This window comes from Carassius carassius, chromosome 17 (assembly GCF_963082965.1).
Source record: "Carassius carassius chromosome 17, fCarCar2.1, whole genome shotgun sequence".
Taxonomy (NCBI): Eukaryota; Metazoa; Chordata; class Actinopteri; order Cypriniformes; family Cyprinidae; genus Carassius; species Carassius carassius.
In genome coordinates this window covers 4898271-4924099 of record NC_081771.1, presented here as the reverse complement: position 1 = coordinate 4924099, position 25829 = coordinate 4898271, and the positions used below count along the sequence as shown (strand labels likewise).

General features: G+C 35.5%; 2 protein-coding genes across 4 annotated transcripts; both read left to right on the top strand.

The window, feature by feature from the left end:
* Positions 1-4305: 4305 nt before the first annotated feature.
* On the top strand, positions 4306-15788 carry LOC132160821 (syntaxin-16-like). Of its 3 annotated transcripts, XM_059570524.1 has the most exons (9): positions 4306-4740; positions 7017-7028; positions 8125-8232; positions 8927-9067; positions 9232-9394; positions 9501-9589; positions 13085-13228; positions 15011-15091; positions 15256-15788. In XM_059570524.1, exons 1-9 carry the CDS (start codon positions 4609-4611, stop codon positions 15358-15360), a joined length of 975 nt encoding a protein of 324 aa, XP_059426507.1. In that variant the 5' UTR covers positions 4306-4608; the 3' UTR covers positions 15361-15788. The 3 variants fall into 3 exon arrangements, with proteins under 3 accessions (XP_059426507.1, XP_059426508.1, XP_059426509.1); XM_059570525.1 differs by lacking the exon at positions 7017-7028; XM_059570526.1 differs by lacking the exon at positions 7017-7028 and having other exon boundaries at positions 4307-4689.
* Positions 15789-17974: 2186 nt separating this feature from the next.
* LOC132160820 (probable aminopeptidase NPEPL1) lies at positions 17975-25776 on the top strand. The gene is made up of 12 exons (XM_059570523.1): positions 17975-18168; positions 18827-19012; positions 19865-20035; positions 20155-20244; positions 21426-21507; positions 21772-21914; positions 22149-22226; positions 22762-22862; positions 22957-23080; positions 23980-24156; positions 24759-24869; positions 24952-25776. The coding sequence occupies exons 1-12, from the start codon at positions 18019-18021 to the stop codon at positions 25114-25116; spliced, it is 1578 nt and encodes a 525-aa protein (XP_059426506.1). The 5' UTR covers positions 17975-18018; the 3' UTR covers positions 25117-25776.
* The last annotated feature ends 53 nt before the right edge of the window (positions 25777-25829 follow it).

Below are 25829 nucleotides of genomic sequence, written 5' to 3'. Positions count from 1 at the left end.
GTTTACAAAACAAAGACAAGAGTTCACTTCAAGAAAGACAGCGCAGCTCAAATGCACCAAAAACACTAAAGATAACACAAACACCCATCAAAAATTATAAAGTTAAAGTTATATAGTTTCGTATAAAGTTTCTCTTGTCATTAAAAAGCGTTGCGTTGCGTTTGAGCGAGGAGATCCAGCTGGCGGAGCTGAGTGTCCGGGTAATGGTGATTTATGAGAACTGTGGAAGGAATGTTTGAGGAACACATGTCTACAGCTCCGCTTCAGACCGCTGCTGTGTGACAGGTGCTGCATGCGAGAGGCAACACTTTCTGCTCATATCAATATTTCTCATTTGTGCTGATGAGTCAATAAAAAGTAGAAGCAAATGCTGTGGCTATTTATGTACATAAAAGATGACAGAAAGGAGATTGTATTCCATTGTTGTATATTTGTAGTATATAAAAAATTATGCTAACCATTTGAACCGTTATTGTAACATGCTACCGTTTATTCATTTGCTAATAGTCCTGCTATCTACAAGAGATATATCCAGTGAGAGAGCAAACAAAGCACAACACAACACTAAGCTCTGTCACTCTTATCAGGCGCTCGGGTCAAACATAATCAAAGAGATTCCTCTTTAGTCAAGGGCAAATAAATGTCATCACTCACGGCCACAAAGTATGAAAACCCTGTAAATGGTCTGTGGGATTTTCTGCACTTGAGCACACATCATTCCTATTGCATACACATGCGTTCTGCTTCCATTCCCCATGAGTTCCTCCACGCTGTGGGGAATTGTGAACCTGCGAGAGATTCGCTGTAAAACATTAAAAACACAACCACAGCCCTAAATTCCAGGAGATGTTTGCTAACCCCATGCCTGTGTCTAAGAGGACTGTGGGGGCTCAGGGGGATGTGATGAATAGGCTGAAAGAGCATGATGAATGTGGCTGCTGGTGTGTGTCTGTGTGTGTGTGTGGGGGGGGGGGGTGTCTATCAGGGTTTGGGTACACATGAGGGTTAAGATGAAGCAGAGAAGAGATTCTCACACTGAACTGTGAGTGGAAAAAAGAGAGAATGTAGCTGAGTGATGGAAAAACAGGAGGAGAGAGGAGAGACAAGTGTGTGAGAAAACAAAAAAAAAAACTGGAGAAACAGTCCTCAGGGAAAAGCTTATAATTTAGGATGGTAATCATTTTCAAACTTTGAATGAATTAGGATGATGAAAATTTTATTTATTTAATAACATATGTGCTAAAAAGACCTTAAATTAAGATAATTCAGATTGCATTTTTGAAAAGACAAAAAACGTAAATACTGGTTATTGCTCTGTGCAAACTTGATAGAATGACTTCTCAAACATCAGTTTTTCACAATCCAGTCAGTTCCCAAATTGTAAAATCAAGACTCATCTTTTTTTCTTACAGTATCCTGTTTCACTCTGAAATTTTGTCAGATCATGGTAGTAAAATGAGTTATGTAGAGGTTTTACGGTAGAGTTACTGTAGTTTGATCTATAACATATGATATTTTATTCATTATGAAGAATAGACTAACGGCTGCTAAAATTCAGCTTTGCCATCACAGAAATAAATTATTAGTAATAATATTATTTAATAATTGTGATGTTTATTTGTGTATTTTAGATCAAATAAATGCAGCCTTTGTGAATATTGGAAACTGCTTTCAAAAACATTAACAAATCTTAACCACCCCAAACTTTTAATCTGTAATGCGTAGTATATATAATATGATAGAAAATTGTATTGAGTGTCCTGAACAGTTTAGGAAGGGGATTTGGGTTACACAGCTGCTCTTTTTGTGAAATTCCTGCTAGTTACTCTTGGTCACAGCCTTTATTTTCTGTTACTGTCCAGATAAGGTAAAAACACTGCTGGGTTTTGTCTGCTTTATAGCCCCAGTTAACCTCTAACATTACTGTGCTCTCCATTTATGAACTTTTATATGCAATACACATTCTGTAGTTGTCTGTTCATGTTCATGTTGTATAAACCTTCCAGTGTCTGTCTTTTCTTATTCTGCAACCTCAACTTTGTTTTATTAGGCCTTTATATTTTATTTAATATTTTACTATGTATACTCCATTCCAGAGTATTCTGTAATCTTGGATCTACGATTGTAGTTTAACTTCCAACTGTTCACTCACACATATCACAGGAGGCTTCAAATGATGTTCCTGTGGGGTTGGCTGCTGCTGCTGCTCGTTTGGCAGGAAGTCCCAGTTCTTTATGTAGCGTGGCAGGAGGGTGCTTTTTAAGCTTGTTATAAGTTGGCAGCATGCAATAATAAATTCACCAGCACTGCAGAACATCTTTGAAGGGTCGCCTTTAGATGCATGCTTTTAAGTTATATAGACAGCAGGTCGACAGGGGTGGGTTTGTCTTACGCAAAACCCAGCAGATTTGGCACGTCACACTGGTTAGCACATGGAAAGTAAAGCTGGAAAATCTCTCTTTCTTTCTGTAAATGCAAACTATCAGTCAAACCTTTGGACACACCTACTGATTTTTTATAATGACTATTTTCCACATTTTAGAATAAAAGTTAAGTCATCAAAACTATAAACAAACACAAATAGAAGTATGGGAATGTTGTGACCAGATAAATAGATGAGTGGACCGACGAATAGATGGTGACCCATACTCAGAATTCGTGCTCTGCATTTAACCCATCCAGAGTGCACACACACCATGAACACACACCCGGAGCAGCGGGCAGCCCTTTATGCCCGCAGCACCCAGGGAGCAGTTGGGGGTTCGGTGCCCTGCTCAAGGGCACCTCAGTCAAGATATTGCCGGGCCAAGACTCAAACCCACAACCTTAGGGTTAGGAGTCAAACTCTCTCACCATTAGGCCACAAATAATTGAGTGGACCAACGAACAGATAGATAGATAGATAGATAGATAGATAGATAGATAGATAGATAGATAGATAGATAGATAGATAGATAGATAGGTAGGTAGGTAGGTAGGTAGGTAGGTAGGTAGGTAGGTAGGTAGGTAGGTAGGTAGGTAGGTAGGTAGGTAGGTAGGTAGGTAGATAGATAGATAGATAGATAGATAGATAGATAGATAGATAGATAGATAGATAGATAGATAGATAGGAGACTAGCCGTGTTTACAGTTTTCACAGATGGGGTTTAGACAGTGTGAGGTTAAGTGAGATAAATGACTCAGTTCCTCTGTTGCTCCACCTGGGAAAAGCAACAGCAATGTAGAAATGCTCAAACAAAATCTGTCAATTCCCACCCAGCCACTGGAGAAAGCTATTTTATCATTGTTATCCCCTCAACATCCAAACGTTTTCTACATCTGGAGTAAAACGTTTTCTTAAAGCGTTCACACAGCCGTTTTCCCTCTCAACGTCAACACTTGAGCGCGTGATCTTTCCGGTAGGAAACACTGCCGCCGTGTGGTGAAACTTCAAATGATAACATTCCTTGTGCAAATTGTGCCAATACCAAATGGTCCATACAACGCCACACTTTATTAAACAAAATTATTTATATGCTCCAATTTTGAAGGATAAAGTTGTTTACAATTTACGATTATAGCTTACATTTGTTTATAAGGCTTTCGGCTAAATATAAATATATAGGCTTTGTGTTTACATACTACCGTCTTCCTATTTTTCATTCAAATTAATTATTGATGAAGAACAACATACAAACAAAAACCTTCATAGTACAAAAATTAATAATTTAAGATATTTCATTATTTCCATTATTATATTCACGAAATAAAAGATACAATGAAACGACAGCTCCTACTCTCCAGTTAAATTCAACTTTTTATCCAATAAAATATTACATTTTGTATTATTAATATATATCAAAGTCTAAATAATCAAAGCAAAATACATTTAAAAATGTCTTTATATATTATTTAATAAATACAAGGTTTAAATAAAAAAAATATTTAGGTCTAAGCTAAAAATCTTCTGTGATTTTGCTTTTTTATTATTGATCACTAACAAAATACAAACTAGACAATGATAGTAGATAAAAAGTATATTTTTAAATATAGTGAATAATTATATTATATTTTTCTATACAGTATAAAAATAAGAATTATTTTGTTAAATATTTTTTTTCGTATTATTGATATATGTGAATCAATAAACCAGGCCAAATCAGTAACCAAATTGTTAAAATATTACAACATTTATTATATGATATGCAATTTAATAAACAAAACGATCGTGTTCAAAATAAAATTCTAAAAAAGTAATAACGTCACTGAATTTTGCATATTCATTGCTAAAAGCGGAAGTTTCATTGTGATGTCACGTCTACGTATTCCACGTCACGGAAGTCACAGCGATGATGTGATGAACCATTATCTAAAGCCGAGCTGAGAACTTGGGGTTATCGGTGTTTTAATGTTGCAGTACTCTACAGGAGACTGACTCAGGACTGTCTTGGTCTAAAAGAGAACCGACACCTCTCGAAAGCGGAGGCGCTGAGTCGCTGGGCGAGCCTGCTGTTTCGCAGGCTATAGCTCGCTAGTTTAGCATCCAGCTGCCTTGACGACGAGCTGAGTAACTGATATCGAGGCAGCTCGCGGTTATTTCATTTTACTGTCGCCTTGTATTGCGTAGCCATGGCAACTCGGCGACTGACCGATGCCTTCTTATTAATGCGGAACAATGCAATCCAAAACCGGCAGATTTTGGCTGAGCAAGTGAGTACATACGACCCCCGTCGTACTCTGAATACACGTAGCAATGCTGCGGTGAGTCTAATGTTCATTGTCTGAATTGATTGTTTTCGCGTGTGTGTGATTCTACACTAGCTAGACGACAGCCCTAGCTAGTGGTGTTTGTTGATGTCAGTCGGCCCAGTCAGTTGTCCAACAAACCTCTAACCTTACTGTTTTGTTTTCCGTGTGAGGAGTTTGCAGGTCTGTACAAACCGGCTAGCTGTTCATCAAACTCTTCTCATACAGTCTCATTTGGATTTACTTAACACGGAATGGCAATTAAATTACTGCGATAGAAGGTTGATGTTCGTGCTAGTTTGGCCAACGTTTAGATCATTGATTTATCAGTGCGGGACGTTTTGACCCTAAAATATGACGGGCCCCTTTCGGAAATATGAAGGCAGCTGTATATTTTCATTCATGAAGATCCATTTGTACTGTTAAGTTAAGGAGGCATATTATACTATAAAAGAAGTTCATTGGCTTTTTTATTGTCAATGTGGCCAAAATAAGTCATGAAAATATAAGCTATAATAATATTAGCTATGGAAATAATAGCTGTTCGATGAATGAACTTGAAGAGAAACATTTACATATTTTTTTATTTGTGGTTTATTTCAAATTTGAATATCAGAATAATATAACACAGAGGATAAGTAGTGATTCATCTAGGATAAATAACTTTAGGTCTTTAGAAAACAAAATGAAACGATAATGTCAAAATCAGTATACACTACTGTTCAAGTTTTTTTTTTTTCATTATTATTATTATTTTTTTCTAATGTTCACCAAGGCAGCGTTTATTTGAATTGGAAAAAATACAGTAAAAAAGGAATATTGTGGAAAACTATTTTGATTTAAAATCAAATAACTGCTTTTTTACTTCAATGTCGTCTGATCCTCCAGATACTATTTATTATTATTTTTTTCTTCTTTTAAACATTTTTCATGTGCTGATTTGCTGCTCAAGAAACATGTCTTAATATTACCTGAGTGTCTGATTTTGCAGGATTCTTTGATGAATGCAGAGTTCAAAAGAACAACATTTATTTGAAATAGAAATATTTTGTAAAACTTTACTGTCGCATTTGATCTGTTAAATGTATCCTTGCTTAATAAAATTATTCATTTATTTTTCAGAAATTTTATTTTACCCCAGACCTTGAACAGTAGTATAGGTTAGCTTTTTTCCTGAAATTTGATTATGCCAAAATATTTTAAATTAAATTAAATATTTATAAATTAAGGATATTTTGGCTTGGTTAACAAGGTTTATGGAAGTTACAAAATATAATGGTATTTTAAAATCATAATTTATGCCTTTTATATATCACTTTTCGTTAAATGCCTCTAAGCTGTTGTAATACCTTATTTTTATGCATTTAGAAACATAATAATTTAGTGTGGTGCTTTATCGCAACATTTCAAAAATATTTGTGTGAGACTCTTTGATTCTCTACATAGTTTTGCTCTAGTTATGTTTTGACATTTTAAAATGAGACTCCAGACGAAGACAGTATGTTTTGTCTCCCAATCTTCCATAGATCTTTCCTACAGATAAGCTATGCATCACATTTTTTGTTCTCTTTGATGCTGGTGGTTACTAGCACGGATGTCATTCTGATCCTATATCAATCATATATCATGCCTGCTTGTGTTTTGTCTGGTGTAGTGGCTCCATTCTTTACCATCTGCTTGCATGTTTCTGTTTTTCCCTGTATGTACTTGTGGTCTAGCTAAGCACTTCTTGCTCTGCCTTGCAAAATCCTGACAGGATCTTCTGCTGTGCATTGCTCAGATCTAAAGTAATCATGCCAGTGTGCTGCTTTGGGTTAAAAATAGGATTCATCTTCTAGCTTAATCTTTTATTGCATTTTATAAATTCAGTAACATCGCAAAGTGCTTTGTTTTTCCAAACCAAATATCTTATTTAGTGAATTTATGAATCAGTAGCACAGTCATGCATTAGGATTAAGATGTTGGAGTTACTGGGCTGGAATGGACAAATCTTAGGTACCTTGCAACATAATGCCAAAAAAACATATGCACATGTATATTTTGTATATATGTATTTCAGTTTTCTTAATTAACATATATATGAATTAATCTTCAGTTGAGAACACTTTGCATTTATTGGTTTTTGTTCCTGATTTGTCCAGTTCTGTCCATGTCCTGCTGTCAGTCTTTTTGATGCTGATCTCTGCTTTTTGTCTTGGGCTCTTCTGCTCTCACTCCTCGTGTTCCTCCCCTTCTCTTCTATATCTCCTCTAATTGGATGGCACATCGCTGGGCTCTTCTTATCATATTAGGAGTTTGATGAGGTAACCTTGATGTTTTAGCATCCCTTTACTAAGCCACGCCCCCTTGGTTACTGTTGCTAGCTCACATGTGCTTTAAAGAATGTCTCTCTGGAATTAATTAATGTTAATTTACAACCAATAAAAACAGTTATGTCTGTTTATTTAGGAATGATTGCAAAACGTATTTATAGTCACAGCATGGACTTTTTCCTGATTTGACAGTGTGTATCCTTTCTTCCTGATTTACAGTTTTAAGTGACCCAACAGCATTTTATTGATTTTTTTTTCTGTACAATTGCTTTCAAAACAATTTCAAACCTTCCATAGACTTGCATTAAAGGAGCATTGCGTAGGTTCTGAAATTTCTAACCGTTACTGACACCAGTGGCCGTTAGAGGAACTGCAGCCAGTCTCATGCTCATTCTCAGTGTGCACGCTCTTTTTTTTTTTTTCTTTTTTTTTTTTTAATACTTACGAGTATTGAGGAGTGTCCGTGGGTGTCTGAATTGCGCTGGAGGCTGGTCGCTTCATTCCATTCGCAGAGTCCATTTGAAAACACTATTGCCGCTGCTTACTATAATGGCTGGCGTGCCGTACGGTTGTAAGCCCAAGTAGACGAGAACGCGCATGACATCACATTTTGTGAATTTTCACGCCAATTCAGGCCCGACTTCTCCACACACAATTGAGCCTACAGGCTGATAGAGGCAACCGTGGTGGACAGTCGAGGTGCCATTCTTTTTTTTTACATCATGGTTGGCTCATACATGTATAAATGAAAACTCTATCTTAAAGATTTTTTTTAAGTAAAAACCTCCACATAGCTCCTTTAAAATAGAGCTTGTCTGATAAAATTATGGAACAATAGAAGGATAATGTAGGGTTGGTCCGTGCCATTTTTAAAGCGGGGCTTAGTAAAAGATCAGTTTGTGCAAAGTTTGAACACTGTTGTTTTTTACACTGATTGCTCATTTTTCATTAAATATTTTGTCCAATAATTCTTTCAGCTACCAAAAATAATCTCTCCTAAAGATACATTTACTATATTTGAATTAGTTTCACATATTTTATCAATAAAAATGTGATATTTGCACTCAATTCTTTCTCTGTCTGCTAGTTGGCTGATGACCGTATGGCCCTGGTGTCAGGCATCAGTTTGGATCCAGAGGCTACTATCGGTGTCACGAAGAGACTCCCGCCTAAATGGGTGGAGGGCGTGGATGAGGTAATTATTAGATCTTTGTTTTAAGTGATCTGTGACATTTAAAGGCATGTTCCAGTTGCAAAACAGGTTAAGCTCTACTGGCAGCATCTGTGGCATGCTATGAATTACCAGAGGAATCATTTAGACTCGCCCCTTACTGTGTTAAAAAAAAATAACAGTAACATATTTACAATATTAAAAAAGTTATTCAAAAGTGACATTTAAGGAAGTGAACAAGACATTTATTATATTACAAAAGATTTCTGCTTCAAACAAATGTTTGTTTGTTTTTGTTTTTTATCAAAGAATCCTGAAAAAATGTGTAGGAACATGTTTCTTGAGAAGCAAATCAGTATATTAGTATAATTTCTGAAGCAGCGGTTCCCAATCCCAGTCCTTGCTCCCTTATCAGTTATTTAAAATTGTCATTTTTTTTTCACAATATTTGTATTTTTTTTTATTGTAAGTGCAGACTTACTGAACATAAAATACTTTTTCCCAAAACATGAAAAATTCTTACCAACTTTAAATGTTGGTGAATATTAATTATTGCTTGCATAAAAAGTGGTCTTAAACTATTTAATGTTTAATGTTTATCCACAGTATTTGTTTTGAACCTAGATATAGATATTTGACATTGGCTATATAGTCTTTGCTCAAATAAGACTTCTATCCATAGTCAACAGAGTGAACAGTGATGTCCTTGTTCCCACAGATTCAATATGAAATCACACGTATTCGTCAGAAGATGAAGGAACTGGCCAGTCTGCATGACAAACACATGAACCGGCCCACGCTGGATGACAGCAGTGAAGAGGAGCACGCCATCGAGATCACTACACAGGAAATAACACAGGTATAATAACACACGCAGAAATCCTGTTTTATTACAGTCCCATCTGTTTTAACTAAAGAGGTGGAAGTGGACAGACAGAAAAACTACAGCAATTAATCTACAGCACACATCATAAAACGGAACAATTTTCAGCAGTTGTAGTGAGCCTGCATATGTGTGTGTAGATGTTTCACAGGTGCCAGCGGGCTGTGACGGGGCTCCAGACTCAGAGCCGTCATTGTACAGAGCAAGAAAACAGGCTGTTGACCAATGTGGTCTCCTCACTGGCCCAGAGCCTTCAAGAACTGTCCCTCAACTTCAGACACACACAGTCAAGCTACCTGAAACGTAAGTGTATGCAAACACAAGATTTTTGTAAATCAACATAAGAACATTAGCTTGTACCTCATGCGGTGTATTTTTGACACATTTTTGATACATCTTTTGTTTATAGGTATGAAAAACCGTGAAGAAAGATCCAAGCACTTTTTTGACTCTGGTCCTCTTGTGGAGGAAGATGAAGATATTGCGCTATATGACAGAGTGAGACTGTTTTACAAATACTCATGTTTTTAGTTTATATATATATATATATATATATATATACACTACATACATGTCTCCATATTGGTAACTGTATGTGACCACAAAACCAGCCTTAAGTGTAAATTTTTCGAAATTGAGATTTTAAATCTGAAAATCTGGAATCTGAGGGGGCAAAAAAAATCAAAATACTGAGAAAATCGCCTTTAAAGTTGTCTAAATTAATTCTTAACAATGCATATTACTAAACAAAAATTAAGTTTTGATATATTTACAGTAGGAAATTTACAGATTATCTTAATAGAACATGATCTTTACTTAAAATCCTAATGATTTTTGGCATAAAACAAAAATCGATCATTTTGACCCATACAATGTTTTTTAGCTATTGCAAAAAATATACCCCTGTGAAATAAGATTGGTTTCAACCAATCGCTGTTGCTTTAAGTTACTGACATTGTTGGGAGCACATTTACAATTAATTTGTCACATTTTGATGCTTAATGACCCTTGAAGCATGTAAAATCAAAATTCCAGACCTTAAAGGAATACTCATTTTCCAACTCCCCTAGAGATAAACAGTTGAGTTTTACCATTTTTGCATTCATTCAGCCGATTTCCAGGTATGGCGGTAGCACTTTTAGCCAGGGGCGGACTGGCCATCTGTAGCACTTCCCGCTGGGCCGCTGGCAAATGTGGGCCGGCCCACCCGGTACACAAATAAAAAATAATAATAATATATATATATATATATATATATATCTTTTTTTTTTATTATTATTATTAATTTATTTTTAATGACGGAAATCATAATATTACATCTCTTTTCTATGCAAATGGATGAGTGAGTTGATCGCGAGGCTGCGGCCGACAAGGAGTGTGTTTTGTTTGCATGAGTGTTTTGCCCTCCCTCCCTGTTTAGTTTGATCTAGCCCATTGCGTATCTTGAAACGCGCCCCCTTTCACGTCGTCTAATTTACAGAGAGAGAGAGAGACCGATGACACAGCGAATTTCTCTGAGCAGCAGGCCACTGTATACGTTCACTTAAAACATAACCGCCTGTGTTTACGAGATTACTTGCACAGACAATTATTTTGAGATGATTTGTGTGTATGTGTTCATTCAGAAGTTACGATACGCAAAAGATGAATTAATTCTGTGTACGCGCATAGTCTAAAATGCTGTTCTCAGTGCGTGCTTTGAACGAGTGCAAATTTAAACAAAATTGTTAAAAACGCTTGAATCAGCAAGATTTAGAAACCAGTGCAAACAATTAACTACGATCTGTTTCACCCCTTCAAGTGAGTGAACAACGCAAATCAAGTTAGGAATTTTACATCACTATTCAAGCTAGCCCGTTGGGCAGGGCGGTGATATATTTTGGAGCCCGACTGGAAAACACAATAGCCCCAGGATGTCGGGCTAGCGATTTTATGAGCCCTGCACCTCAGATCTATCCAGTTTGTGAACCATTGGTTTCCACACTGGTTTCAACAAAATAGATGATTATTTTAAAAGATTGACTCAAAAGAATAATGTGTTCACGAATCGGATCATTTACTTGTATTGCCGAGTCAAAGATGATCTATTGTTGAAGATCTTGAATGAATAAAGACTTCAAGTTCATCTGTAAAGCACATAAAGCTATCGTTTGAGTTTATAAACTTCTATTTCATGCATGATTCGTATGGATCTGTTAACTGAATGCAAAGTGTGAGTTCTTGGAGATGTTTTGTGTCGTGATGAGCATGTATCGCTCATTAGAAGTCGCTAAATGCATAGCTGCTGCACGCATTTATTTATTTATTTTTTTTCAACGGAGGATCAGTTGCCCTATTGTTTAAAATCCCCAAACTGTATACTTAAATATTAAATTAATACATCAAAACAGGGGCGGATGCGTTATGATGTGATGGGCTGCTGAGGGCCAGAAAGTCCAGGGCCACTTTTTGGTCCCAGTCCGCCCCTGCTTTTAGCTGTAGCTTAGCATAGATCATTTAATATGATTAGACTGTTAGCATCCAGCTCAAAAATGATCAAAGAGTTTGCCGTACCATGGGTGTAGTGATATTTCGTAATATCACTGCACCTGCTCCATCCATGGTACGGCAGCAAAGTTCCTTGATTATTACGCCGGAATAAGAGTATAGTCTTAGTACACAGTGTAAGTACAGCAGATTCAAGTTTTAAATGGGAAAAATATCGAAGCTCATTGGTCATTTTTTGAGCGAGATGCTAACGGTCTAATCCGATTCAATGATCTATGCTAAGCTAAGCTAAAAGTGCTATCACCAGACCTGGAGGTCGGCTGAAAGGATTCAAAAACAAATTGAAAATTGAAATTGAGTTGAAAAATTTGCCTATTTTCAAAAATAGTGGAGTGTTCCTTTAAGAGTGAACGCTGTATACATTTATTTAAATATGGACAAAAATATAAAATTAATATATATTTGTTTTCAGCAAATATTTAGATATTGGTGTGCAGTGGTCGACCGATATATTGGCCGATATTTGGCATTTTTAAATTAGTGGCATTGACTGATAAATTTTGGCTTGGCTCTTATTTTGACAGCGAATAACTATGCTGTGTTATATCCAGTTTGCTGCTGTCATATTCATATTCCTGGTCTTTATTCAAGAAAATATATTTTCCAGTGCTAGCATACTTACTGGGTCCACTGTTGGTTAGTGTTTACTTACTTTTTAAAACTATTTTTAACTAATTTTTATTTGTGAAAAATACTATAATAGGATTACAGAATCAAGAAGTTGCTAATTAGCGCAATTTTACAGAGATTTGTTTTTATCAAGTTAGAATTTATTTTCATGTTGATTAATTTTGATTATTTAGTTTTTAGTAAATATAAAAAATAATCGACATTTCATTGCAACTTTTGTTATGTACCGATTATAATACGACCCCCCTTTTTCCAGATATATATTTTCTTAAATTATTTTCATATTGCATATTTTTCCTGTTTTAATTTCTGTTTTGAAAGTATGGTAAATACTTGTCAAATGTACCAACAATCACATTTAAAAATGTACACGTTTAGATATATATCCATAAATATAACAGGTAGCCCATCTGAATTATAGGGCTATAACATTTAGTGTATCCATCTCATAGAAGACTACTAAACAAATTTTCACAGTAGAAGTAAAATCTTAGTGTAGTCTTTAAATCTGGGTACTGTCTTACGTTTTAAAATCACTTACAGAGGAAGTTTGTTCCCATCACGCTAACATGACAGTCACAACTCATGCCGCTGTAAGCATTTCTTTTTCTTTTTTTCACTCGCAATCTTTACAGCACATTACATTATGTATTTCATGGCACAATCGTTTAGTATAGTATAGACCCTAAATATAAAACGACTGTTTTTTCAGATGCATTTCCAGGAAAAAAAAACATTGTCTTGTATTCGGGTCAATACGGTAATAGCATTTTATTTTCAGTACATGGTTGACAACTGACTCTCTCACTCTTTCAGGGGTTTACAGAGGATCAACTAGTGCTGGTTCAGGAAAACACTGTGCTGGTAGAAGAGCGAGAGAGAGAAATTCGACAAATTGTTCAGTCCATCTCTGACCTTAATGAGATATTTAGAGATCTTGCTGGAATGGTTGTTGAACAGGTCAGTGTGCTTCTTAATGGGAAATATACAGTTGCAATCAAAATTACTCAACCCCTCAGAGACTGCAGTACTTTACAAATACAAGCTTTTCTGAAGATGTAGGATAAAATAAAAATTGCATCTATAACAGTTCACTGGCATATTAAAAGATATATTGTCAATATATAATGTACTTTTTTTGAGTTATAAGATTTTTAATAATACTGCTATGTCATAATTATTCAACCTCTATTCAACATTGCTGTTTTTAAATCATTTATTTGCATGGTGGGGAATAAAGCAGTCTCAAAACACAATTAAGCCTTTAGAAACTCTATTAAAAACAGAATTAGCTCGAAGCTGTTACACATACAGTTAGCCTATGCATGTGTTGAAGTTGAGTAGCAAAAATGTCAACAGAGATCTCACAAAAGCTTAAGAGAATAAATATTGTATTACTTTAGAAAGGCAAAGGCTATATGAAGATATCCAAGACATTGAAAGCTCCTAGAGACACAGCTCTCAGCCTTATTCCTTAGCTTAAAGTGTGTTTTACCAGAAAACCTTTGAGGGTGTTGAAGAAAAAGCACAATATTATAAAATGCAGTGTGTAAGAAGAACACTAAACAAGTATGGCCTTCACGTTGAGACATCGTGCAGAATACCACTCTTGATCAAGAAGAACAAAAGGCCAATTTTTACTTGATAAAATTAATTTGGATCAGCGGTATGTCTGCTGCAAAACAGGCAAAGCTCATAAGCAGAAGAACACCATGGACACCAACATCTCCATCGTCAAATTTGGATGTGGATCAGTCCTGTTATGGGGTTTCTTTACTGTAGAAGGAAGTGGAAATCATGACTGTATGAAGGACATAATGGATTCATTGAAGTATCAGGCCATTTTGACAAGAATTGTGATGCCTTTGGTGCAAAGACTGAAGCTGATGATCAATGGACTTTCCTGCAGGACAGTCATCCCAAAGTACACATCCAAATCTACTACTGCTTGGTTCAGGGATCAGTCACAGAATGTGCTTGAGTGACCTGTTCAGTCTCCAGGCTTAATTCTCATTGTGAATATCTGGTTGAATTTGAAGAAAGCAGTGGCAATGTGAAAACCAAAGATTATCAGTGATCTGGAAACTTTTTCAGGTGAGGAATGGGCCAAGACTGTAGTAGAGAGGTGACCGAAGCTTCTAAACACTTACAGACAGCGTTTATTGGTGATTTTAAAGAATAAAAAATCTGCACAAAGGGGGTTGAATAATTTTGAACATGAATGTTTAGAGCCAATTAGAATTTAATCATAATTCATCAATGTTCCATTCTCAGAATCACTCAAAAGTGTATTAACAAACTTTCTCTAATACTTTACTGATGCCTTTGTTGAACTGTTTTCATAAAATGTTGTTCTCCGCAGCAATATGTCTTGCAGGTCAAAGGGGTTGAATATTTTTGATTGCAACTGTGTGTATGTATATGTGTGTGTGTATGTGTGTATATATATATATATATATATATATATATATATATATATATATACACACATACACACACACACACACACACACGTCCTAAAACCTGTACTATTTTAGATTCTTCATGTGTAATTTTATTTATTTAAACTGATTTATTATAAATTATATAGGAATTAAAAATTCAAAATGAATAATAAAATAAGGATTATAAATAAATTAGGTTCCTACACAAAATGAATATTATGCTTTGAGGCAGTTGCATAAATATGCAAATTATGTTTTTAAAATATGCATTGTTAATGTCAATGTAAATTGAATGCAGGGCACAGTCCTCGACAGAATTGACTTCAATGTGGAGCAAGCTTGTGTCAAAACAGATGAGGGGCTGCAGCAGCTGCAGAAGGTGAGGCTCTTATCAAGCCTGATGAAGAGAAACTGATTACATTTACTTTGTCAGTCATTTATGGTGTAATATAAATGTATATACAATATCCACATGATACTTTAAAAATAATATCACATAATAGAGATGGAAAGCACACTCAACTTTTCTCTTTCCTTTCTTAGGCTGAACAGTACCAGAAGAAAAACCGCAAGATGCTGGTCATTTTAATTCTCTTTGTCATAGTTGTTGTTCTAATACTTGTTCTGTTCGGGACAAAGTTTAGGTGAATCATTCCATGGCCTCTAGGAGGGATCTACCTGTATGTATGAGAGAAATTGATGTGTGCTTGAGTGGGTATGCATGCTAACTTTCAACACCATTGTTTGAGTGTGTCGAAAATTTGGAAGGGTGTTTGCTTTTTAAAATGCTACACAACAAACATGCTACAAAACAAATAAGGACGCCCCCTTCTGGTCCCCGAGCGCAGTGTCTGGAGATGTTCATGTTTAATTCTGTAGTGAAGAGGCAGTTTTAGTACTTGGGTTTCTTTAAAAGGCCCATTTGTCTTAATTTTTCCCACACAGTAATCAGGAGCGTGGATGCAGTATGGCACCATGCTCATCTCAACTGCACTTGTCATCTCATTTGAAGAGTAAACAGAAGGATTAAAGATGTTATCCTCGGAAGATGATCATATCAGCTTGGGTGAACTAAATAGAGAAAAGAATTACAAAAAATAATGTAAAAAGAATTTCCAGATCATATTTCATCCCAAAATTTGGCTGAAGGTGACCTAAAAGCCTTGTTAATATTTTGCCTCAACCTGTATTTTTATTTTTTGGACATTTCCCTCTCAAATCTCATTACTGTTATGCAGAATTACATTATTTTAAATCAAAAAGCACAGTTGCAGTATTACAGTATTTGTTTACTGTATAACAGTGGGATCTAATGGGAACCACGATTGATAATAATGGAAGGTAAATTAGAATACATTAAAATCACTGAGACTTGGGGGGGCTCAATGGTTGTAAAAAATAATAATAATAATTTCATGATGCATATATTTTGAATATTGGGTTCAATATCACCTAAATGTGTTTTCATAGATTCACCCACTTTCTTGGGTTAATCAACATCAGTTGTGAGCATCTTCAGTGCTTTTGAATCAGACCTTGCTTGCAAGTTAGAATGTGTTTGCTTGATGCAAACCCAAGATGACATCATAAACTCATGTTTTCCTGTAATTTAATCTGAAAATGTTCCACTGTGTGTGTGTATGTGAGAGAGAGAGATGCACTGATATTCCAGTCAACCATGGAAGAAATTGATGAATGAGTAACATGTACTCAAAGCATTTACCATGTTCAGGTTTTTTTTTTTTTTCTCGTAAAATGTATATCATTGGGATTATGACATTAGTTCCTCTGCCCACGTCAGCAAAGGTGTTTTATGCACCATCATGTGTTTGTCGACGTTTTAATGGCAGTGTTGTCATTACATCAGTATCATTTCAGTCAGTGACTTATTCAGTGAAAAGCAGGAGTGATTCATCAAGATTTTTGTTTCACTGTTTCTTGCCTTAAATTGTGAACATTTGTGTGCTGAACTTGGATGTTTTTAAAGCTTTCCCTGTCCATGTTTCATTGGCTGGTGTTGTCACTACCGTATCGTTCAGTCTGACCTTTGAACTTAAACTGAACCTTGACCTTCAGTCTCGGACTGAAGTTCAGTTGGGTCTGCTGACTGTAAAACTACTGTTCCCTGCACAAGATGAAATTATTTATTTAAGATGCAAATATGTGTACAGAGTTAATGGAGTTCTATTGGTAGACCAGAGTCTTTTTTTTTTTCATTGTATATTGTAATGATTTACTTTTTTTCTGTCCTTTCAAAAATCAATTCCTGTTGGCTTTTGTGAAGGTTAATTGTATCACTACTGTATGATGGGGTTAAATCATGAAGTTGACTGTGTTATTTTATAAATACAGAGACTGTTTATTCTTATGTAATTTTAGAAGGTTTGAAAAAAGTATAACTGCACATTCAAGGCTTAAATCCATTTCAAGTGATTTACTCGCTGGTTTTGGCTTGAAACCCAGTGTGAATATAATATTTTTCAGCCATTATGGTACTATTGTATGCTATCTGAACCTTCTGTAAACGCTGAACAGGTTTTTAATGAAATTAAAACATTATATATATATTAGTTATAAAAATTAATGTAGTACTGTGTCAGGACTTTAAGCTCAACTGAAACAATAACTCTTAACTAAATCTCACTATTTTCTGCTTAACCCTATAAAGCTGACTGTATATATGTATTTCTAAAGCCTCTAAATTACCCGCATGATCAAAACTTTACTGAAAATCCTGTTGTACACCATCTAAAACATGCCTGTGTAATCAACTCTTACTGATTTACATTACAAGCTATTGTATTTTCATTTTACATTTTGGCCATGTAAATAACATCAGCTGCACACAGTTGCATATTTTTGCTTAGTTCAGGCCTCTCACATCATACTATATGAGCCATAAATGTCTGGTATAAATCAAACATGATACAAAGAAAAAAAATTCGTCTAAACCTTCAATAAAAAATGTGATTTTTTTTTTCGGACTATGGTTTCAAGGGTTAAACTGTATTTGGTCATAATTAAAAAGGTGTTAATGCCACTTACTATGTGATAAAACGTGATGTGATGCTTTGATACTGAATTATTACCATATTCAAACACCACTGCTACTCCAAGATACTTCAAGTAATGTTATTAATAATACTTTCTGCCGTTTTATAAGCCATTCCTCGTTCGAAAACCTGAACTAAACTATCTAGATTTAAATAAATACACCGCGCGTCAGCACAAGGGCTCGCGAGATGGGCAGGAGAAGCGGAAGGCCAAAGTGCATCTTCCCTCTAAAGAGACTCGTTCTGGCGGAAGATGGCGAACGTTCTGCTGGAGTTCAAGGCGTCTGCCGCGGACTCAGAACCGCAGAACCGGCCGGTCCTCATCGTCGGCCAGCTCGCTAACCTGCAACAGATCAACTGGACCCAGGTGAAAGGAAAACTGCAGCCGGTGGTCACCAAAGAGGTAAGTAATGTTAAATAAAAAGTAACTGAGCTTGTAAACACATATTGAGGTTAGCTTACTGGCTAAAGTTAAAGAGCAACCTGCCTCTTCTGACTGGTGTGTAACAGACCGCTAATCTGCACTTACTTACGGAAACCTCAAGTTAACAAAATAAGTTAACGATATAAATTATTGTTATTCTAGACGAACCGTTACAAATTTCAATAAAACGACACTTTTCACAGTCATCATTTCTTTCCTCTAACAAAAAGTAAAATGTTATTCTTTTAGGTATCATAACAACATTATGGCATTTTGGACATAGGTTACCTTTTTTATGTTTACTATGTGCTGTGGTAATATTAATTTACATATTTTGGAGAACTATATAACTCTGTTCAGTTAACAACGTTACAGCCACAGCCCTTATTTGTATGAGTTTTTCTTAAGTCAGCCACATCATGTTGTTTTTGTTAAAGGAAACACTTAGTCAAGTAAACATTTAGCATCAGATTTCCTAATAGACTTAGCTGTTATTGCATGCATTTATGATCAGCATGTTATTTTACCTAATAATGTATTTTAGGTTTCAGGTACACTGGTAAACAATAGAGCATGGCACTATAGTTTTTCGCTGTATATTTTCGTTTATGTGTGCTGTGTCTGTTTTTGCTTTCAGATATGGCAGGCAGCATTGGCCTCTCTGAATCCCAACCCTACAGATAGCTGTCCGCTGTATTTGAGTTTTGCAGCCGTGGGGGCCCTTCCTTCACGAGTCAGTCGTCACAACAGCCCATCATCTGCACACTTCCTCACCCGCCTCGTCCGAACCTGCCTGCCCGCCGGCAACAACCGATGCATTGTGGTCAGTCTCATTTCACACTTCATTATTAATATGCTTAAAACTCTTATTTTATGCAAATTGACCACAAAAATATTTCAGCAGTTTCAGACTGCATTGGTCTCAGTAGTTAATCTTCATTTCCCTTTTCTGTCGCTCATAATTTCCATATGACACATACAATCTTTGGATCTCCTTCACTCTCATATAAATATCAGTTTTATTTTAACCGTATCCCGCAATTTGTTTATCTTTTTTACACTTTTCTTTTTTTTTTTTTAGTAAAAGACTGATTTTTGAGTGTAACTGTATTTCATATGTAATTATGTATTTAAATGAGTTCTGAAGGAACAGGATAGGCTGCTGAAAATTCAGCATTGCCATCAAATTAATAAATGGCTTTTTAAAAGATATTTGAATAGAAAACATTTATTTAAAATTGTAATAATATTTCACAATATAACTGTTTTTCTGCATTTTTTCCTTTTTATCAAATTAATCCAGCCTTGGTGAGAGACTTATATTTAAATCATGTTATTTATCCAAATGTATATACAAATTATTTATCATTTAAGAACAATTTAAAGTGTGTGTGTGTGTGTGTGTGTATATATATATATGTGTGTATACAAATGTTTTTGTGTAATTTCATGAGTTACAGATCTGTCTAAGTCTGATACCACAGTCTGATTACAGAAATTAATTTCATGGCTCAGTAAAAAAAAAAAATGTTTATAGGAATGCTATTTACAATGGAATGAAATGGTGAACATTAAAATACAGCCACAACACTTTAATTGATTTGATGAAGCTCAACTTGAAACATTCCTTCAAATTTGACATCAGCTAAAATGGTGGGTTTGTTTGGTTTTCCAGATGGTGTGTGAGCGCTCTGATGTGTTTGCATCAGCGTGTGCCATTGCCCGAGCTTTCCCGCTCTTCACCCGCCGTTCAGCATCTTCTCGCAGGACAGAGAAGAAGCACGTCACTGTGGAATTTGTGACTGTGGGTCAGGACAACGGCCCACTTGAGGTCTCCACACTAGAGGTAAAGCATTAAAGTGTTCAGAGTTACCTTCCTGTTGCTCAGATCAAGTTGGTTACTAAATAATTTATGATTATGCATTTATATTACATCCATTTAAATGTGCAAGTGGTTGTTTCCAGTGTCTTGCCAGTGCAGCGGATGGAGTTCGTCTGGCTGCTCGAATTGTGGACACTCCATGCAGTGAAATGAATACTGATGACTTCCTGGAGGCAAGCATTTCTACACGCAGTTTCTGTGAAACAGTATTATTATATATGTATTTATTTAGATTTTGATTTCAGTTTTCATTTTATTGTAAGTTTTATTCAGCTTTTTTTCTATGTGCTTTTGTCACTTTTATTATATTTTTTGAACACAGTTAAGCTTAACAGAAATGTTTATTTCAGTTTTAGTAATTTTAGTACTTGAATTTATTTTATTTTAGTTTGCACTGCAGGTTTTAAGAGTCAGATTGAGATTCCTTTTATTTGTCATTTTTATCCTCCACATTAAATGAAATTGTGTTACACACATTCCCCACTCAATAATACAGTGCAAAACTATAAAAGAAATACCTAATAGGAATACTAATGAAGTTAAAGTAGAATAAAAAGGGCAGTGTCTTGAGTGCATATTATAATTTTCAGAAAAGAAGACACTAATGAAATGGAGCTGGGCAGTGCGACGTAATTGAAAAAAAAAATGTTAATATGAGCCTGAAAGGAGAGAGATAAATCGAAAATAACACCTAGATTTTTAACAGTAGATGGTGATATAATAAGAGTACCATCTACTTCACAAGAAAAGTCATTAGGAATGTTTAGTTTAAAAAACAAAAAATAACCAATCTTTTATGAACACAAACAGAGATTTTGTCAACTTGATTCGATAGAGTGGGCCTGTTTTCAGGGTCATTAGCATATAAATGGTAATTAAAGCCGTGTTGGTACAGGTTTTGATGCAGGGGTAGTATGTAAATAATGAATAGTAGTTGGCCAAGAACGGATCCCTGGGGGACACCTTGCTTCAGATGGGCAGTAGGAAATCGCAAATCCTGCACTGAAATGTAGAAGTGTCTGTCAGAGAAATAAGAAAACCAATGCATTTCAAAAAAATTATATATTTTTCAGTGTTTTTAAGTACAAATACAGTAAAAATTTAACAAATTTTTAAATTTTTATGCTTGGAACAAGAAGAAAAAAAATCTGTCAGTGGAAAATGAAAAAGTGTTTTCTTTTTTTCTTTTTAAGTGTTGGTTTTAATCTAGTATTTATATTTTATTTATTTTATTTTAAAGTTATTTCAATTAACAAACATTTTAATAGTTTTAGTTAACTCTAACAAAACTGCTGTGAGAAATGAATGCTGAAATTGCTTTTCCGCTCATAATACATTATGTAATCTTCTGCAGGAAATCAAGGCAGTGGGGAATGAATTAGGCATCACTCCAACTATAATTCGAGGAGAGGAACTGAAACAAAAGGGCTTTGGAGGTAATCCGAAGTTTCTTCTTTTAAAACGTCAGCAGATTGCAACATTCTCTGATCCATTATGAAAAAGATGGACTTGCATTGTCATCACAAGATGATTTCAGAACTGCTTGGTGCTTCTTCTTTCAGATGAAGTTTTACTGGCATGTAAAGAAAAATCATGCATGCTATTTTAAGCTTGAAATGAATGCGTTTTGTTTTGCATGACACCAGATGACTGTTATCTCTGTGCATATGTTCATGTGTGCAAAATCACTTTCTCTTTAGGTATCTATGGAGTTGGTAAAGCTGCCCAGCATCCTCCTGCATTGGCTGTGCTCAGCCACACTCCCTCAGGAGCCACACAGACCATCGCCTGGGTGGGCAAAGGCATTGTGTATGACACCGGCGGTCTCAGCATCAAGGGCAAAGTAAATACTGCGCCTTACTCTCTGCCTAGTGCATTAAAAGATGGACAGAATGTTCAATAATAGTGTTTTTTTGTTTTTTTCTTCAAAGTTAAGTTTTTTTTTCTGGTATTAATATTAAATTAATTATTATGCAATGTTGTTTGCTGCTGCTAGAGGCACATAAATGACACCCTTCACCTTTAAACACCACATTTGACAGCTTATTTGTACAATTTATTTTTCTCCCCTTTATAGACCACAATGCCAGGAATGAAGAGAGACTGTGGAGGAGCCGCAGCCATTTTAGGAGCTTTTAAAGCTGCTGTTAGACAGGTACTGATTATTTTGATATAACAGATCACTGACTGCTAAACTTATCTACATTAAAGGTCCTAACCCCGGTCTCAGGTGGTCTGATCACTAGTGGGCAGCCAAGATGGCTTGCACTTTACACTTGGTATTAATGTGTCTGCAGTCACCATTTAATATTTTATTTATGAGAGGTTGTCTCATTTCACATCTAAGTGTGTGTGTGATGTTAGTATACCAAATGTGTTCATTGAAGACTTGTATACACTAGTGCTCAAAAGTTTGGGTTCAGATTTTGCTTTTTAATGAAATATCTTTTAGTGATAACCAATGCTGCATTTATTTGATAAAAAATTTAGTTTACAATTTAAAATATGTATTTTCTATTTTATATATATATATATATATATATAACTTATTCCTTTGATCAAAACTTATTCCATTCTCAACATCATTACTCTTGTGTTCAGTGTCACATTATCCTTCAGAAATCATATTTTTATTTTTTTATTTTAATGAATGTTGGAAGTTTGACATTGACTTCTGTTGCATGTCTCAGGGCTTTAAGGACAATCTTCATGCAGTTTTCTGCCTGGCTGAGAACTCAGTGGGACCTACAGCCACTCGACCAGATGATATACACACTCTCTACTCTGGAAAGTAAGTTTTGGCGTCCCAGTGAAAACATCTTCCATGTGTCCTAACCAGCGATGCAGTTTGCATGTAACTGAGGTGTGTTTCTGTGGTTCTTCAGAACAGTGGAGATAAACAACACGGATGCTGAAGGGAGGCTGGTGCTCTCTGATGGTGTTGTATATGCGAACAAAGATCTCTCTGCAGACATCATACTGGACATGGCCACACTGACCGGTGCTCAGGTGCGTTGATGTTGACACATTAGTGGACTTGATTGCTTCTCTTCTTAGTAAAAAGGTGATAATTCTAGATTCAGTTTCAGTGCAGTCATTCCATCTTCTTTGTGTACAAGTCTTTACAGATTTTGACTGAGAACAAGATATTGTATACTGATATTTTCGAGGCAGGATTTCTGGGCCAGATTTCATTTCAAGCCAAGCATAAAAAGAGAAATCAGTGTCACATGATATCAGGAGGAATTGGCAGAATTCCAGAACCAAACCAGTTCTCTGTTAATCGGCAAACCCGTATCGCTGTTTTTAACTGCTATATGGCTGTTGCACTTTGGATTTTCGCAAAACCTAGTTATATTTATATCCTAAGTGGCCACTCAATCCCTTTGGGAGGGGGGGTTTCATGCATTTTAGTCAGAAGTGCTGACCAAAATTTGCTTTGTAAAAAAATATATATATAGTTATTCAGCAAGTATGGATCAAATGAATCAAAAGTGAGACTGAAGACATTTATAATAACATAAAATATTTATTTTACAAATAAAGTTCTTTTGAACTTTCTATTCAAAGAATCCTTACAAACGAATTCTTACAGGTTTTCACACAACTTTTAAACAGCTCTGTTGTTTCATCATTGATAATAATAAGGGATGTTTCTTGAGCAGCAAATCAGCATATTAGAATGATTTCTGAAGGATCACGTGACACTGAAGCCTGGAGTAATGATGCTGAAAATTCAACTTTGTCATCACAAGAATAAATGATGTTTTCAAATAGAAAAGGTTTTTTTTTTTTTTTTTTTTACTCTTAATAATATAATTGTTTTTAAATCCAGTTCCCAGTCAATAAAATGATGTCCCATACTACTCCAACATCCCATGTCTTGTGTTTTCTGTTTCCTGCTGCAGGGAATCTCCACGGGGAAGTATCACGCTGCGGTGATGACCAACAGTGAGCAGTGGGAAGCAGCTTGTGTGAGAGCGGGCCGCAGCAGTGGAGACCTGGCACATCCTCTGGTCTACTGCCCTGAGCTTCACTTCAGTGAATTCACCTCCGCTGTGGCTGACATGAAGAACTCTGTGGCGGTGAGGAAACGGGAAAGAGATGGGTGTGAAGTGAAAGGGGATAAAGAGAGTGCCCGTTGTTTTTGTTTTTTTTCACAAATGTTCACTATAGTGATGGAAGTTACCGGAATGGTGCACCATATAGTTCATAATAATTGTTTACCATTAGGACATAAGGGACTTTTTATCTTTTATCTTGTTTTTTGTTTTGCTTCTTTTATGTCTTTTTAGTTTTTATCTTTTTTACTTTTTAATTTAATTTTTTTACTTTTTAGTTTTTTGTTTATTCTTTTTTTTTTAACTTTTTGTTTTATTAAAAAAATACATTTACTTTATTTTACTTTTTCTTTTATTTTACCCTTTAATTTTATTTAGTATTCGTTTTATTTTATCCTTTCTTTTACTTTTAAATTTTTTTGTTTTATCTTACTTTTTATAAATGTTTTACTTTACACTTTTTTTTTCTTATGTTGAATATTTTATTTTACTTATTTAATTGTAACTTTTATTTTATTGCTGTGTGAATTGGAATTTTCAGTTCTTCACAACTTAAGACACATCCAATTAATTTGAATACTAATTTGATTTAAGTTAACATTGGTGCATATTTTGTTTGACTGCAGGACCGTGAGAATGCGCAGAGCTCTTGTGCTGGCCTCTTCATTGGCTCTCATCTGGGTTTTGATTGGCCAGGCATTTGGGTACATGTGGACATCGCTTCACCAGTCCACGCTGTGAGTATAGACTAAAATGAACTGAAATTATGCTTATTAATCCAAGAACCTTTTATAATTGATCAGTGTGGATTGTGCACAGGGGGAGCGAGCCACTGGTTTCGGTGTGGCTATGCTCTTGGCTCTGTTTGGCCAGGCATCTGAGGACGCTTTGCTCAACTCTGTGTCCCCTTTGGGTGCCGCCACAGCCAAAACTGCCTCTGAAGACCAGATGGAGAGAGACTGCAAGAGGAGAAGACTTGTCTAAGATGATTTCCAACTGTTCTTGATCTTCAAAACTATTAAATATCAGTCACGTCTTGTACATGTTCTTTCACAAAGGTTGTATCCATTAGACACACACACACCCCTTGCTTTACCCCGTCCTGTACGGACCACCTCAGATAACCTCCCTCAGTAAAGCTTATACACCTAGTAATGAATTTAATGAAAAGTGCAACAATGTCTCAGTGTTTTGTAATGTACATGTGAATATCTTTCAGTTTGCCATAGGGAATGTTGCAGAAACAGCAAGAGGCTTGAAGTATGTCAGCAAATACTGTACTGGGGTCTTCAACATCTTTTCTTTTTCAATCAGAAAGTGTTTAAAATGCAATCATTTGATTGATAAATGATGACACGATACCGATGTTAGTGATGTTTTTGACTCTAAATGTGTGCTGGCGATATTCAATGTTGATGCCAATTTTGTAAGTGTGGCAAATGAAGAAAATGGAAATTTGAATGACAAAAAACAAGTAAATAGTCAAAAAAAAAAGGCATTTGTTCAAATTTATTTTCTCTGCTATATGTCTGCAAATACTCAGAAAATCTAAAGATTGTGACATCATCAACATTTCAATGCAAAGGGCAATAACATCACAATCAATTTCTCACCACCAATTAAACTTTCAAATTAACATTAAAACCGTTTCTATGGCATGTATTAATAATAGTAGCTAACCTGTGTAATCATTAATT